Source organism: Cetorhinus maximus, unplaced genomic scaffold, assembly GCF_964194155.1.
Source record: "Cetorhinus maximus unplaced genomic scaffold, sCetMax3.hap1.1 HAP1_SCAFFOLD_508, whole genome shotgun sequence".
Classification (NCBI taxonomy): Eukaryota; Metazoa; Chordata; class Chondrichthyes; order Lamniformes; family Cetorhinidae; genus Cetorhinus; species Cetorhinus maximus.
Genome location: NW_027596450.1, coordinates 210,079 through 223,208, shown reverse-complemented (window position 1 = coordinate 223,208; position 13,130 = coordinate 210,079). Strand labels below are relative to the sequence as shown.

The 13,130-nt window shown below is 38.9% G+C and overlaps 1 protein-coding gene across 1 annotated transcript in view; it reads left to right on the top strand.

Moving 5' to 3' along the window:
- The first annotated feature begins 1,291 nt into the window (after positions 1 to 1,291).
- The window catches only part of LOC144673883 (ski oncogene-like), a 187,536-nt gene continuing 175,697 nt past the window's right edge, over positions 1,292 to 13,130 (top strand). The window contains exon 1 of the mRNA XM_078535519.1: positions 1,292 to 2,607. Within this exon, the coding sequence (XP_078391645.1) occupies positions 1,699 to 2,607 (909 nt within the window). The 5' untranslated portion in view covers positions 1,292 to 1,698. The remainder of the gene's footprint in view (positions 2,608 to 13,130) is intronic.

Genomic DNA, 13,130 nt, shown 5'->3' with positions numbered 1-13,130 from the left:
TTGGGAATTTCTAACCCTTGACCTTTGCCATACTGCACCTAAACTCTCTGTACTTGGTTAAGTCAGACATATCCATTCTTGGAAGAGTATGTACTCTAGACTGGGCAAACAGATAAGCACTATGTTGTCGATTTCTCAGTAGTTTAGTTTTGTGATCCTTAAGCATTGTCATCGGTTTCTGCTTGTGCTAGATACTGATGACTGGAAAGGAAATAAGGAGTAGGGCTATGGTTGATCAAGGAGCAAGAATTTCACAGCACTGGATGAACTGCACCACCTCAGCAAAAGCTGCAAATTGAAACTATACCTTCCTGAAATATTGTTTGATACCATACGTGGTGGTACATTCACCAGGATTTAATAAGGGAGCCCTAGATTTAGAAAACATTTTTGAAAATGACATGTTGGAACAATTTATTCCAGGCTTCAGTGGTTTCCTGACATTATATTGCTGTTGGAAAGAAAGATTTGCATTTATTAAGTGCCTTTCATGACACTGGATTTCTTAAAGCATTTTCCAGCCAATGAAGTATTTTTGAAGTGTAATCACTGATGTAATGTAGGAAACACAACAGCTCATTTGCTCACAACAACCTCCCACAAACAGCAATGTGATAATGACAATATAATATGTTTTTGTGACATTGATTGAGGTATAAATATTGTCCAGGACACTGGGGACAACTCCTCTGCTCTTCTAGGTAAAGCAATGGGATTTTTTACGTCCACCTGCAAGGGCAGATGGGCCTCGATTTAACATCTCATCCAAAAGACAGCTTGATTTGTGTGCTCAAATCCTAGAGTGGGACTTCAATTTACAGCCATCTGACTCAGAGGGAAGAGTGCCATCAGCTGACACTAAAGCAAACATAGACAGTGACAGTCCTACACACAAAAGTTGATTATATAAAAATATATCAAAATAAATGGTTTTCTGTGTATTGCATTTCTTCTAAATTATTGATTATCCATAAAGTTACATTAATACTTGATCATTGTATAATTGTTTGGACATCTTAAGATAAAAAAATCCCACACGTTATATTGCATCAAGCTGATGATCTGTAAAACATAGAACGTGTTTTGTGGAAGAAAGCTGCTGGGGACTAATCCTGATAATTAATGATATCGAATGAACTTTGGGGAAAAAAACGCTCCCTTCTGCGTTGTAGTTTTAAAAGCCAATGGTCTGTGAAACTAGTTATTGCATGTTTGTAGGCTGCTGTTGAAATCGGTGGGCAGTGTGCTGGTTCCTGGAAGAGCCCTGGGGGAGTCAGACGCATTCTTGGCTGAGATTCAATGCCTGACCTAGACGCCGACAAACAGAGGGGAGAAGGCAGTCTGAGCTGCAAGGTCGTATTGTGTGGATGTGCCGCGTCTTTACGCTTGCAGATCGTAAAAAGAGGGCTGAAAAGAAGAAAAAAAGGAAACAAAGTACAGAGTCTAAAACCAATTGGGGACTGGATTTCGGAGGACTGGTTCAACCAGCATCTGTTTGAAGAGATCTTTTTAAGGGCACAATTGTGGATATGTTTGAACGCAAGAGTGCTGCAGAAACACACCACGCTTAGAGACTGGATTTCATGAGCTACTTTAATTTTGTCCGTGGTGGTGGGGCAAACTTGGACGCCGTGGCTTTTTAAAGAAGGATTTATCTGATTTTATACAAAACGGGTGTGCTTTTTGGGGCCAGAAATCATGGAGACTGTACCAAGATCTAGTTTTCAGCCTCATCCAGGACTCCAGCAAACCTTAAAGCAGTTTCATCTCAGCAGTATGAGTTCGCTTGGAGGACCGGCGGCTTTCTCTGCTCGATGGGCTCACGAGATGATGTACAAAAAGGAAACTGGGAAAGAGACAGATCAGATAATTCATCTACCTATACAGCCCCCTCCTGTCATGCCGGGACCCCTCTTCATCCCCTCGGACCGATCAACGGAGAGATGCGAGACCATTCTGGAAGGGGAAACCATTTCTTGTTTCGTGGTTGGTGGGGAGAAGAGGCTTTGCTTGCCTCAGATCCTGAACTCTGTGCTTCGAGATTTTTCCCTCCAACAGATCAATTCAGTATGTGATGAATTACATATTTACTGCTCTAGATGCACGGCAGACCAGCTGGAGATCTTGAAAGTCATGGGGATCTTGCCTTTCTCTGCCCCATCCTGTGGCTTGATCACCAAGACAGACGCAGAGAGGCTTTGCAATGCCTTACTCTACGGAGGAACCTACCCTCCCCATTGCAAAAAAGAATACTCCAGCACCATTGAGTTAGAGATCACAGAAAAAAGCTTCAAAGTATACCATGAGTGTTTTGGGAAGTGCAAGGGACTCTTTGTGCCCGAATTGTACGGTAACCCTCATGCTGCATGTATTCAGTGCATGGACTGCAGGCTTATGTACCCTCCTCACAAATTTGTAGTACACTCGCACAAATCATTGGAAAACAGAACCTGCCACTGGGGTTTCGATTCGGCCAACTGGAGAGCCTATGTCCTTTTGAGTCAGGATTACACGGCAAAAGAAGAGAAGGCACGATTGGAACAGTTGCTGGATGAAATGAAAGAGAGATTTGATTACAGCAACAAATACAAAAGAAAAGCACCCAGGGTGAGCATTTTCTCTAACTTGAAACATCCTTTAACGATAGGTTGTTGCAGTTGACTATTTCCACTGTGATATAGAAAAGTCAAAACTAGTATTGAAAATGTTTAAATATAATATTTTACTCAGGTTTTTTCAAACCCATCATAGGCGCTAATTAAAAATGACTCAACTGAACATAATTTCTATCAACTATTATATAAAAAGTTAAATCATTCATTTTCGGTTTCACAAGCAGCGATACTTGACACGCATGTATTGTGTGTCCTGGTTTTGTAAGCAGTTTCTAGAGTTTTGTTTATCATTAATTGTGGAAATAATATCTTTAAATACTTGGAGGTGTACCTATTTTAATCGTTATCCATTATGGATAATGACGTGCTAAATTGAAGCATTAAGTTGACAACGGGCTGCTCAATGTGATAGTTTCAGACAAGGGTGTGTGTTTCCTTGCTCACTAATATGTGGGAGTGGTTTTGTGAGATGTGCTGCATGGCCTGTGTAGGGCACTGTTTAATCCAATCCACATCTACTCAGCACATCCTGAGGATATTTAATGCCAAAAGGCAAACCGGGGAAGCTGCTTAACCCGATCTATAGTCAAACTAGATTTCAACATTATCACGGCTGTGCTTAGTTTTGCTCACGTTTCATTTGGAAATATACATGGAACTCAAGAATATATACTGAATCTGTCCGGGGCAGTTTATTCCAAATTATAAAAATAAGAAGTTTGAAGCTAATGTGTGCTGAATACAATGTTGCGATTGAAAACTCGTGAATGACTGCCAACTTCCCTGCCTCAAAGTACGCCACTAACCTACCAATTCGAATTTCATTCTTTATTTCATGTAGAAATGAAAGAAGTTTGTAATTTTTTTTTTTAGTTTTTCTCTCTGTCAGCACCCATCCCACCCCCTTTCATCCTGATTTCCAAACAGGAGCTAGCAGACACTGCATTGATTGTTTTTTTGCGTGGGTAAAGGTTACGGCCGTGAACCTTGGGCTACCTCTTAACTGAATTGAAAGGAAACGCTCAACTGTTCATCTGCATCAATTGTTATGAATTAAAAAAAAAAAGAGCCGACGAAGCAAACTCGGGACGTTGTTTGACAAGTACGCTGTTTGACTTTCAATGGGCTAATTCATTCCCTCGCGCCTTTTGGATTTTTGTCCCTGCTGTAATACTGTACATATTACCCGAGCAATTACAGAGCGTTCAGTAAGCAGAAAAATAGAGAGCTGTACCAAGGAATATTGGATTGTATTGCTTAAGTCTTTGGAGGAGAAAGGTTTCTGAAAGAAGAGAGTTTATTTTGAAGAATTAAGCTGGAGTGTTTCTTGGGTATAAAAAAGCAAAACCCCCAAGTAACTTGTGGTCTAAAGCAGTGGTTTGAAGAAGCGAAAATGGTCTGATTGAAGAGTTAAATAAGCTTATCCATCATGAAGGATCGTTTTGCATACATTTGCAAAAACGTACATTATTAAATCATGCAAGTGAACAGATATTTAAGGGGAAATAAAGTACCCCTTTGTGCCAACTGGACGAAATCCGATATTTCTTTCCAGTTTTAAAGAGACAACTACAGAAGCAGTTTTGTTGGAGATTACTCGCTGCGCACAGATCGATGCATTAAGAAATCGACTACCCGACTTCTGGACTCTAGTTACTTTTTTGGATACCATGTGATATTTGTTAAAAAGGAATCTTCGATTTGCTGGGTAAATCGAAGAGTTTTGATTTACAATTGAAGCGTATTAGGAACACACTTTACTATGCACACTGGAGGGCCCCGCCAGAAAATATGGAAAGATTGCGTGCAACACAGACAGGAAGTTGTGGTTAATGAGACTTGTGGATATTGTGAAACGAGGGAGAACTTAATGTGCAGAAGTGTTGAGAAACCTGGATGTACGGCCTTTGTCAAGATAAGACTTGAATCCTGCGTGAGTTCTCACACGCACAGTTGATGTAACTCCAGATTGACCAAGATAGGAGCCCATAAAAATGCGTTTCCCTCCCTATATGTAAAAGTTTATGGCGCGAATGTGTAAAATAACCGGTGCAAAGTCTTAATTCCAGTTTTGTCTTACGAAATTCTATTTTTCGTACCTATTTTAACACAACACCGATTCCTAATAGATGTGTACCTTCCCATTTGCACCCTATCATTTTGGGTGGGTGTGGGAAAGACAACCTTCCTAGGAGGCTTTAGCGCTCCTATCTTTGAATAATTGATGTGCTAGCGCTGAAATATCTATATTTCCATTGTAAAAACATTTTTGAACAAAGATTAATTTCTGAAGTGTACTGTGGCTAAAATACATTTTTACCATCATGTCACAAAGCCTTACAACATCCATCCATAATCAGGTTGGAATATTGGGGTGTGTGGGTGAAGAACACCTTTCTTCCAGATGTTACAATTACACAAAGGACCCTCAGTCTTATCTATCTTCCCACCCGTACCAAGACTCGTGTAAGTTTATATATAATTGCAAGAACATAAAGATTGACATTTTTTCCACTGTCTGATACTTTTCGCAACGAGTCAGGTGACCTAATTGAAACTTGCTGTGGGACCCCAGTGACGTCACAAACCACGCCCCAAAACGTACATCACGTGACCGTATGGCGCATGCTCAGTACACTAGCTAATTCCCCCCCCCCCCCCCCCCCCCACCGTTCCTCCACCTTCACACGTTGTCGATTTAAGAAATAATTTTCTTTAAACACCTGTTAGATATGTGGTGGGTGTATTGCTGCCTCCAGATTTCATTTAATGACTATTTTTGTATGACCCAGTGTTTGTTGGGGGAGGGGGTAGATATCAGATGCTCTTACCTTTTTTAAAAAAAGAAAATTAACAGAACCGGTGACATTTCGACGGGTAGAGAGGTTGTCGAGGATTATTCGTATAATCCCGCGTCCTAATTTCCTTCCTAAAGGAGAGTCGGCGGTAAATTCCACGTTGAAGGAGAAAGCACGGACAACCTCAAGTTTACCTCTATCGGGCGAGAGGTGGGTGTGGGGTGGGGGAAGGGTAGGGTTGCCATGGTGACGGGAGGGGGAGTCTTTGATAGGCCGCGCTCACCGTGAGCACGCGGCGGCTCGAGCGCAGCTCTGGTATAGTAGCTGCCGCCAGGCAAGGTGCCTCGCGCGCACGCGCTCGGCCCAACGGTCCCAGGGACGCACGTGCTGCCTTGGAACATTGTGCACCCAATTCCCCGCCCTCCCCAGGTGTTGAGCATTTACCCTGCAAGCTTTTGAAACCCCCTTTTTGCTTATGTTCAGGATCACATCCGCCTTCAAACCAAGAAAAAAAAGCAGTTTTATTTTAAATGGTGCACTAAAATCATATTAGAGGTTGCCATTTTCTGGAGAATAAACGGCGCATCCTCACGCTGAAAAGGCTGGTGGGATTTACAATATGATCTTACATGAGTGAAAATTTAAAAAAAAAATAGAAGCCCTGGTGGGGTTTGTTCTGGTTGTCATGACCCAAGAAGACATCAGAAGACCAATTTTACTCTCCTGAAGTAGTTTTTACACCAAAAGAATATATATTAGATATAATGTATGAAACACAGTATAAAAATTAATTCATAAGTTTGAAGACATTTTGGGTGGTGACTTCCCAATGCTTCTTGTTCCACTTTTTAGAGTTTAAAGAACTTGAGTGACCTTAACGGTAACCTTGTGAATTAACCATTTTGGGAGGGGTTGGTGTCAAAATATGAAGTGGAAGACCGTATGGCTGGCAGTGAAGAGAATTTTCCTAATTTTAATATTTTTATCATTTGTCTTTGATTAGTTAATAAGCCACATTTGCACTGCACAGACATTCCAGAATTGCTTCGCAGGGTTATTGGAGTATTTGTCAGAAGTATGGCCACAGAGTTACAGTGATTAAAATATTGGTTCGTTTCTGGATCTGAAGAAGTAGCCCTTCCTCAGCAGCTTTTCGATACTTTCTTAAACTACCATGGCACAATTTAACGCACAGATTGAAGTTCACTCCTTTTAAACTTATTACATACAATTAGGAGTGGTTTTGAAAACAAATTAAACAACATAACACGATGAATGAATATTTAGATACTCGTGCATTTGTTCTTTTCAGTGCATTTCAGGATGCTGTGAAGTGTAATTCCAGATCTATCTTTGATCATTGAAGTTTATATCTAGTTTTAAGTGAAATTTATTTCCAGCATACGTTCCTCTAAATATTTAGTGTATAGATGTATTTGTAAAGAATTTGTAATTGTTGTGAAGCTTCAATGATATGTAAATGAAGTCAATTATATGTAGGGTTTTAATTAGCAGCTAGGTTCATGTGTGAAGTACATCAGATTAATTATGTGGCACATCTGCTGATAATTTACTACTTTTCTGCAGACCCATCAAAACTGTGAAATTTGCATCCTTAGGTAGTTTGACAAGAAACAGAGGAATTTGCCAACAAATAAATCATGTTATGCCCCTGTCTATGTTATGTTTGAAACTGTTTTGACTTTTTAACAGTTTAAATGAATCGCTTCATTAAATTGTATGTTACTGAATTTTAGTAATAGTTTCTTGTGCAGTTTTACTGGGTATATGTATTGAAATGGGTTAAATTTTTATTTTTAGAGGAGGAATGCCCCTTAATGTAGGCTGCTTATCAAAGGCTTTTAGTGAATTAAGTAGAACTGACTGTATTTAGTCACTAAAACAAATCTGATCTTTTTAAGTCAGAAAGTTATTAATTCAGGTTTCCCTACATTGATGAAGCAAGTCCTATTACTTATGTTTTGCGTGTGTGTGTGTGTGTGTGTGTTCTGCAAGGGTGATGGGAATATTTTAAATCTGCCCCTGGGAAATAACTGTTTCTGCCCAAGGGAAAGGGATATGGGAGGGACGCAGTAGTTGTCAAGCGTGCACAAGAGTCATATTAGCCCAAAGGGACTAAATTTTAAAACAAAATACACTTAATGAGATTTTCTTTTAAAAGAGAGCATAGATGGTTTAATGTGGGCTCTCACAATAAGGGGAAAAAACTTGTTTTTCTTTGAGGCCATCAAAAAAAACATTTCATCACTTCTGATGGCATCTTGTGACTGGAAGTACTGTATATGTTACTGTTTAGTAACATTTGTAGTAAAATGACATTTGAGTATGAATGTCAATATGTGAACTTTAATCTCTTGAAGAGGGCAATCATTGACAGCCCAAACAGCCATTGACAATCCCAAGGGAATTTGGAGATTTCATAGAGTGAGCAGTATACATCAGATTGTTAACTTGCCTGAAGTTTTGCAGAATTGTATCCCATTCCTGAGAGCTCAAGATCTAATCCTTTTTTTTTATAACCTCACCATAAATTCATCAATCAATGTGTGATTTTTTAATTGCCAGGTTTGAACACAGGGCACTATTGCTATGAATTACCAACAATTGCAAGTTGTTCTTAAAATGCATATTTATGCAAGATTATCTCATTTTAATTTTGGACGTTGTAGGTGACTTTTTTAGTTGACTGTCACTTACTGAATACCACCTTAGAGTATTCCAGCTTCCGGCAGATAGTTCAAATGACTCACTAGGATTCCAACCCCTGATGGTAATGCTGCTAGTATTGTGCATATTGGATGTCAAATGAGAACAAAACTGAGCAATGAATGATGGTCACTTGGACAAGGTACAAGGTACCAGAAAATGTTTGTTACCCATGCAACTTTACACAGCCTTCAGAAGAGGACACAAGAAAAACAAACAGGAAAGCCATTTGTTTCCCCCAATTATTTCCTCTCCTTTTATTGAAGTGGCTGAATATTGCTGAGGTGCAATCCCACGTGTATCAATTCCTTGGGTACTTCACTCAGTGGACATTCTTTCATTTTGAGGCTAGACAATGAGTGTTAGCAGAATAATTGAGCTAGGAGAGCACCGGTTAGTTTTGATCCTGTCCTCACCCAATATCTGTAAAAGCATACTTTTTAGCAGAGATCAGTGGCTAAAAATTAGGAGCTCGATTTGTGGCTGATTTTTTTCCCCCACTTCCTTAGTCCAGGGACATTGAGGCCAACTGTAATGCTCTGGCTGAGATTATTTAACTAAACCGGGATTGGGGATCTAACCTGTCACCTCCTGGTCTATATTGCATCACATTTTATCCTGTGGCATTTTCTGACCGATAAAGTGTAAAGTAAAACTAGTGTGTGTTCACTTTCTATTTGATGACAAATTATAATTTTGAGGAAAAATCCATAAAGGTTGTGGAATGAAGCAAAAGTAACTATATATTCTGTTCTATACATCCTGTTCTTCTAATAATGGGCACCTAAACACATCTGTGGGTGAAATAATTACAGGAAGCTTTAATCAGTGGGTTGTGGTACATGATAAATATATTTTAATTTTTTTTAACAGACATTTATACCTGTTCATCCTAAGGTTTGATGGCAAAAGGACCAGGACAGGGATCCAGTTGTTTTATTTTGTCCATTTCATCCATGAATTGGTGTTAAATCCAAATAATTTTGACAGTATGGATGATTGACTGGACTCTTTGCACTAAGAGGGAAAGTTGCTGGTTGATCACATTGCAAATACGTTATTTCCTCAAATATTGAGCTGTGGTGTATATATGGATACCTAAAGACATAGAAAATAAATGTTAAAACATTTTTAATGTAACAAAAACAGTTGGTACAGATCTTCATTTACAGTCTGCTGAAGGAACAGCTCTGGTAACTTGGGAATAGCGTTGTACATTTATTAGAGTTTTGTTTGTTGCTGGAGCCAGCAATAATTCATTTTTTAAGCACAGCCTTCAGGATAGTAGACTTGATACCGAAAACTGAGGATCGTACAATTCAAGTCTGATAAGTGATGGTACAGTTGGTGGGGTTGAGGTGTGGTCCTTGTGTATTTTCATGTTTTTCAGGGGTTTTGACATGGGCATTTATTCCATTTTTTTTCTCTACGTCACACTATTTCTCATCCCTTGTCCCCAAAGAAAATATGATCAATAAACCATTTTCTAAATAGGTTTGGAAGGATTATTTGATGTAAACGTATTTAGTTTTCTTCAGAGTGTGCCGCACCGCTTTTTTTCCAGAGGATGGTGGATAGAAGGTAAAGTTTAAAATTAGATTTCATTTGTATTGGACACATGTAACATGGAGTAAGAAATCATATTTTAGTTTTGTGTTGTCCAAATACTTTTAAAGAATATAGAGAATGAGGCTGGGGTAATAATAATGGGGAACCAGGAAGTGGCAGAGGAGTTGAATAAATACTTTGTATCAGTCTTTATGGTAGAAGACAGTAATAGCATTCCAAAAATACTAACTAATCAAGGGGAAAAAAGGGCGGAGGAAATAAATACAATAACTATCACTAGAGAAAAAGTACTAGGGAAACTAATGGGGCTAAAGGCCGATAAGTCTCCTGGACCTGATGGGTTGCATCCTAGGATATTAAAGGAAGTAGCTACACAAAATAGTGGATGCACTGGTAGTAATCTTCCTAGAATCATTAGATTCTGGATAAGTCCCAGAAGATTGGAAAACTGCTACTGTAACACCCTTTATTCAAAAAAGGAGGGAGACAAAAAACTGGTAACTATAAGCCAGTTAGCTTAACATCTGTCATTGGGAAAATGTTGGAGTCTGTTACAAGGATGTAATAGCAGAGTATTTAGAAATGCATAACATAATCAAGCAGAGTCAGCATGGCTTCATGAAGGGAAAATCACGCTTGACAAATTTATTAGAATTCTTTGAAGAGGTAACAAGCAGGATAGATAAAGGAGAACCAGTAGCTGTAATATATTTGGATTTCCAAAAGGCATTCGATAAGGTACCGCACATAAGGCTACTTAATATGATAAGAGCCCATGGTGTTGGGCGATAGAGGATTGGCTAACTAATAGACAGAGTTGGGATAAGGGGAGCATTTTCAGGGTGGCAACCTGTAAACTGGTGGAATGCCACAGGGATCAGTGCTGGGACCATAATTATTTACAATGTATATTAATGACTTAGATGAGGGAAGCGAATGTACTATCGCCAGGTTTGCAGATGACACAAAAATAGGTGGGAAGGCAAGTGGTGAGGATAACAAAGTCTACAGAGGGCAAAAACTTGGCAGATGGAATATAATGTGGGAAAATGTGAAGTTATGCATTTTGGAAGGAAGATTGGAGGAGCTGAATATTATTTAAATGGAAAAAGACTGCAGAAAGCTACAGCACAGAGTGATTTGGGAGTCCTTGTGCATGAATCCCAAAAAGCTAACATACAAGTTCAGTGGGTAATAGGGAAGGCAATTAGAATGTTGGCCTTTATTTCAAAGGGAATGGAGTATAAAAATAGGGAAGTCTTGCTAAAACTATACAAGTCACTAGTTAGACTACACCTAGAATACTGTGAACAGTTTTGGTCCCCTTATCTAAGGAACGATATACTGGTAGTCAGTCCAGAGAAAGTTCACTATATTGATCCTGGGTATGGAGGGATTTTCTTATGACGAGAAGTTGAGTAGGTTGGACCTATACTCATTGGAGTTTAGAAGAATGAATGGTGATCTTATTGAAGCATATAAGATTTTTAGGGGAATGGTTGTTTCCTCTTGTGGGAGAGTCTAGGACCAGCGGGCATAATCTCAGAGTAAGGAATCACCCATTTAAGACAGAGATGAGGAGGAATTTCTTCTCTGAGGGTAGTGAATCTGTGGAATTCTTTACCGCAGAGGGCTGTAGAGGTTGGATATTCGAGGCTGAGATAGACAGATTTTTAATCAGTAATTTTAATCAGGGTTATGGGGAAAAGGCAGGAAAGTGGATTTGAGGATTATCAGATCAGCCATCTAATTGAATGCAGAGCAGACTTGATGGGCTGAATGGCCTACTTCTGCTCCTATGTCTTATGGTCTTACATAGCCAAAAATGTGAACGAAACTTTGAAAGAATATTTTAAAATACGGCAATAACAAAAGATTTTGCTTGCCAATCTATCCAAAAGCAGCTATCATCAATATAATTCCAGTGAAATCATTGTTTCCAGAGTGATCAAAGGTATATAACAATTATATTTAGGATGGTACATTTTGTGGTAAAAGAAAAAGCTGCTCTTCTAAGCCGGGATAGATTTAGTGAAATATTTTCATATAGTTGATCATTAATATTTTTTGAAAAGTATGATATGTTTTAGCACTCACTACATATGTTTATTATTTGTATACTTCACAGCATTAGTACTGGCAAATGGTAGTGAGTGAATGGACTTCTATACAGTAGTCTCATTGTACTCTTTATTTATTACCTTGTCCAAGATTACACGATGTAGTGCAGTGATCACACAGAAAACACTGTGCATTAGTTACTGCGACCCTGCTTTTATGACTTTGTACTTTATGCGAGCTGCAGTTAAAAAATGATTTGAATCAGTTATGCAATGGTGTCTGCCAGGGACAATATTATGAACCCTAGTCGGTAGCCAGTCTGTCTAGCTCGTGAAGGATATTCAATAAGCTTATAAGTCACGTGTTACTTTATGGCGCAAGTTGGTAAAATTCTCTTAACTACAGCAGCATGCTGGCAGTACGTTCCAGACATTCTGTCAGTATTTTGCTGCTTCAGCCACTGTGGCCTTTGTGTGGCGATGTCAGTTTTCATTCCCATGCGTTGCTTGGGGCACTGACATATGACCCCGATGATACCGTTTCCCCCACCCCTAAGGTGCCTGAAAATCCCAGATGGCAGTGTGAAGTGGGGCTGGGGCGTGGGGTGGGGATGGACAGAAACCTTAAGGCAAAATTATGTCGGGATCATATTGGAGCTCCTAACTGTAGCCATGTTTTTATTTTAAATGTAATTGCTTCAATTTCAAGAAAAACTTTCAGAAACTTAATACTATAGATTGCTGTGCTTTATATTTGCATTATACTAAAATGGCTTCTATGTGTAGTTTTCTCTTTTTATAACCCCTTAACACGTCAAAATGATTACCACAGATTTTTTTCTTATTAACCTCATTGTACCTTACCCACTCTGTTTATGATCCATCAGTACATTGAAAGAAGCAAATGGCATTGCTTTGCCACCACAAACAATATGTAAGATCGCAAGATAAGTATGGATAAAGACAGTCAATTGACCAGAAAGTATGTTTCTTGGGTTTCATATCTGCTCTAGTATATGTGAAAAATTTCCTATTTTAGTCCTAAATTTATCTTTAATAGTTTAAACCTCTGTCCCCTTGGCTTGCTTTCATGATTTCTATCTATTGCATTCCCTTATTATCTTCTGAGCATATTTAAGGTCACTTTTCAGTATAACTTGTTAATAATTCTCCAGTTTTAATGTAGGACTTGAGTCTACTTTTAAAATCAAAATGATTGATGCTCAGGAGACTTCATACCACAAAAAATGGGAAGTATACCTGGCAGTATAGCAAAAGAGGACTGTAAAATATGGACTTTATATCATACAAATAGAGTCCAGCAGAGGGATTTGACTTTTCCTTTTTTATATCATAACATA